The following is a 2,986-nucleotide window of genomic DNA, read 5'->3' on the forward strand; positions in this document are numbered from 1 at the left end:
GGGACGATTAGAATCAACTTAGCATAAATCGCTTTCTAGTGACGGTTTTATTTCTGTAGCTTATAGTCTATTGAATAAGACATTTTGTTAATGTTGCCTACATGTATCATGCTGACCACTTGAATTCTCTATGTACTTCTTCCTTTTTCTTTATTCTTTTTTGTTCCCGGCCAAATTTTAAAGACAAACTTCACTTAAGCTATAGGTCGATATCTAAATAATCTTTTCCTTCTAATTTGACCTTCTTCTTTTTTTTTTAAAAAAAAAAAAATATTAAAATTGGGTAATGTTGTCATATATTTAATCTCACCCATGCATGTTTGTAAGTAAGATAATTGTTTGCAATGAAAATAGTTGGGTAATTTTGTTCACCTGTTCATCTGTTTCCCAGTAAAAGAATTCTCCCTCCTTCCTATATTGTTTGATCCTGTTTAGAAAATCCAACTTTTTGGGAGGATATCATTTAATGCACTATCATTATTATTATTATTATTATTATTATTATTATTTTAAAAAAGGGATGCACATCTTTTCTTATGTTTAGTTCTAATCTTCTTGTTCATATTTCTACCTAATCAAATCATGCCATGCAATAACTCAACAATTTGCATCCTCTGCAGCATTCGGTATAAACTACACAAATAGATACAAAAATTTAAGATATTCAAATCTCAATCATTATTTTAAAATTAAATGATAGACATTTTGGATTGAACAATATTTAGTATTTCATTAATAAATAGTGATAAATAATAAGGTAAAATCTATACCATTTAGGTCTTTTGAGCTAGAGGTTTCAATAAGTGCGATTTAGGGGTATTGGATAAAATCATTTAATTAGGTAAGTTTCCTCTTTTTTTTTTTCTCCTTTTCTTTCTAATGTAATTGACTAAGCTTGACTATTCTATTATGCATGTCTATATTTTGACAGATTTCGCTTTAATTAGTAATCAGCTACATAATCAAATCAGATTTCATGCAATGTTGAAAATCATTTACTCTAACAATCAATGTAGTATTATAACTCATATTATTCATGGGACACTCCAACATACGTCATGTGCACACAAGACACCACACTACACAATCCTAGCCCTAACAAATATTTGAATTATCACTTGGTTGTATTGCTTCCAAAATATTTGCATGTATTTTTAGGGTTTGATCTTAGATTTGCATAACTTCATTCTTAAGCAATAATTATATTTGTAAACTTATTTAAAGTTGCTTCTCATACATTTTATTCATTAATTTTGTAGGATGTCTTTGAATCTAGTGTTCGAGGTTAGGTATGGCGATAGATTTGACAGAAGTTGTGGTTGCAATCACATGGGGGGAGAAGTTATTGTTCATGGTGAAGGGTATGATCCTGACACCTTGTCTTTTTTTGAGCTTGAAGATATTTGTAAAGACTACGGTTACAAGCCAGGGGATCTAATATACGTCAGAGAACCTGATAAGACGTTAATGGGTGGTTTGCATTTAATCAGCTCTGATGCCGACGTATTGTTCATGGTTGGCTGCCATAAAGGGCAATATATTGTGCATTTGTATGTTGTGTGTTTTGGGGAGGGTCAGGGTGATGTTCAGGATTATGAAGGAGAAGATGAGAATGAAGAGGAGGACAGAGTTGATTACAATGACCCTTGGTGGAAAGACAAACTCAGTGATGATGAGGATTTATTTGATGTAGATGTTGACGTAGGCGATACTGGAACTGGAGCAACCGGAGCAGGAACTAGTGAAGTTGGAACTGTTGGTGATGGTGATGGTGGTTATGACAATGAGGGTGCGGAGGAAGAAACAGGTGATGAACAAGATGGGAACCATGATGAGGCCCGCAGAACTGATGCTTCTATTAGGTCCGAAAGTGGGCGTAAGAAAAATAAAAAATTTGAAGAAGTAGATGATGATGACACAAACTCTGAAATGGTTAGAAATGACATATTGGAGTCACCAGCCAATAGTGATGAGGAAGCTGAAGGGACATCTACAAAAAGGCCCGAATTTCAACGAATGGACCTAGTTAACCCAGAGCTGCATCTCTGCATACAAACATTTAGAGAAGCTGTTAAAGAGTACAATCTTTTGAGGGGCAGGGAAATTAGGTTCAAAAAGAATGAAAGAAGAAAGTCTATTGTTGTGTGTAGGGATGACAAGTGTCAGTACCGAGTATATGTAAGGCAGGTTTCTGATGAACAAACATTTCAGATAAGATCTATGCAGCCTAAACATGTGTGTGGTAGGCAATACAAGAACTCCATTGTGAACTCAACTTGGATATCGAACAAGTTGATTGAGAAGTTCCGAATTCAGCCGAATATTCCCTTGAATGTCATACAACATGAAGTGAAGGAAAAGTGGAAAGTAGATGTGAGTCCAAGTATGATGTACAGGGCTAGGGCCAAGGCATGTCAAAAAATATACGGGAAGCTTGAAGACCAATATGGTCACCTGTGGGATTATTGTGAGACATTGAGACAAACAAATAGGGGAAGCTGTGTGATAATGAAGGTTGACGGGCCAAACCCAAATGTGCTTCCAAAGTTTGGAAGACTGTATTTTTCTCTTGCTGCAATGAAGAAGGGGTTTCTGGATGGTTGTAGGCCTGTCATAGGGGTGGATGGATGCTTCTTGAAAGGGCCATTCAAGGGACATCAGTTAGCTGCAGTTGGAAGGGATGGGAATAATAATATGTACCCAATCGCATTTGCTGTTGTTGAAGCTGAGACCAAAGACTCTTGGACATGATTTTTGAAAACCCTAGTGTCCAATCTTGGAGTGCATGAACGGGGCTGCAGACCAATATTTATTTTGGATAGACAAAAGGTAAGTTATGTTACATTTAATTTTTGCTCATAATTTTGAAATCGCACTTAAACAAATTTGTTCAATAATTTTATTATTTTGGTCATTTTTCATGCATTATGAATTTCTTGTGCAGGGTCTCATGCCAGTTTTAGAGTCTGTGCTTCCAACAGCGGAT

The 2,986-nt window shown here is 35.6% G+C and overlaps 1 protein-coding gene across 1 annotated transcript; it reads left to right on the plus strand.

The window, feature by feature from the left end:
• The first annotated feature begins 1,329 nt into the window (after positions 1-1,329).
• On the plus strand, positions 1,330-2,751 carry LOC132165226 (uncharacterized). Its single transcript, XM_059575711.1, has one exon. The coding sequence runs from the start codon at positions 1,330-1,332 to the stop codon at positions 2,749-2,751; it is 1,422 nt and encodes a 473-aa protein (XP_059431694.1).
• Positions 2,752-2,986: the final 235 nt, after the last annotated feature.

The sequence above is a fragment of the Corylus avellana genome, chromosome ca11, assembly GCF_901000735.1.
Source record: "Corylus avellana chromosome ca11, CavTom2PMs-1.0".
NCBI lineage: Eukaryota > Viridiplantae > Streptophyta > Magnoliopsida > Fagales > Betulaceae > Corylus > Corylus avellana.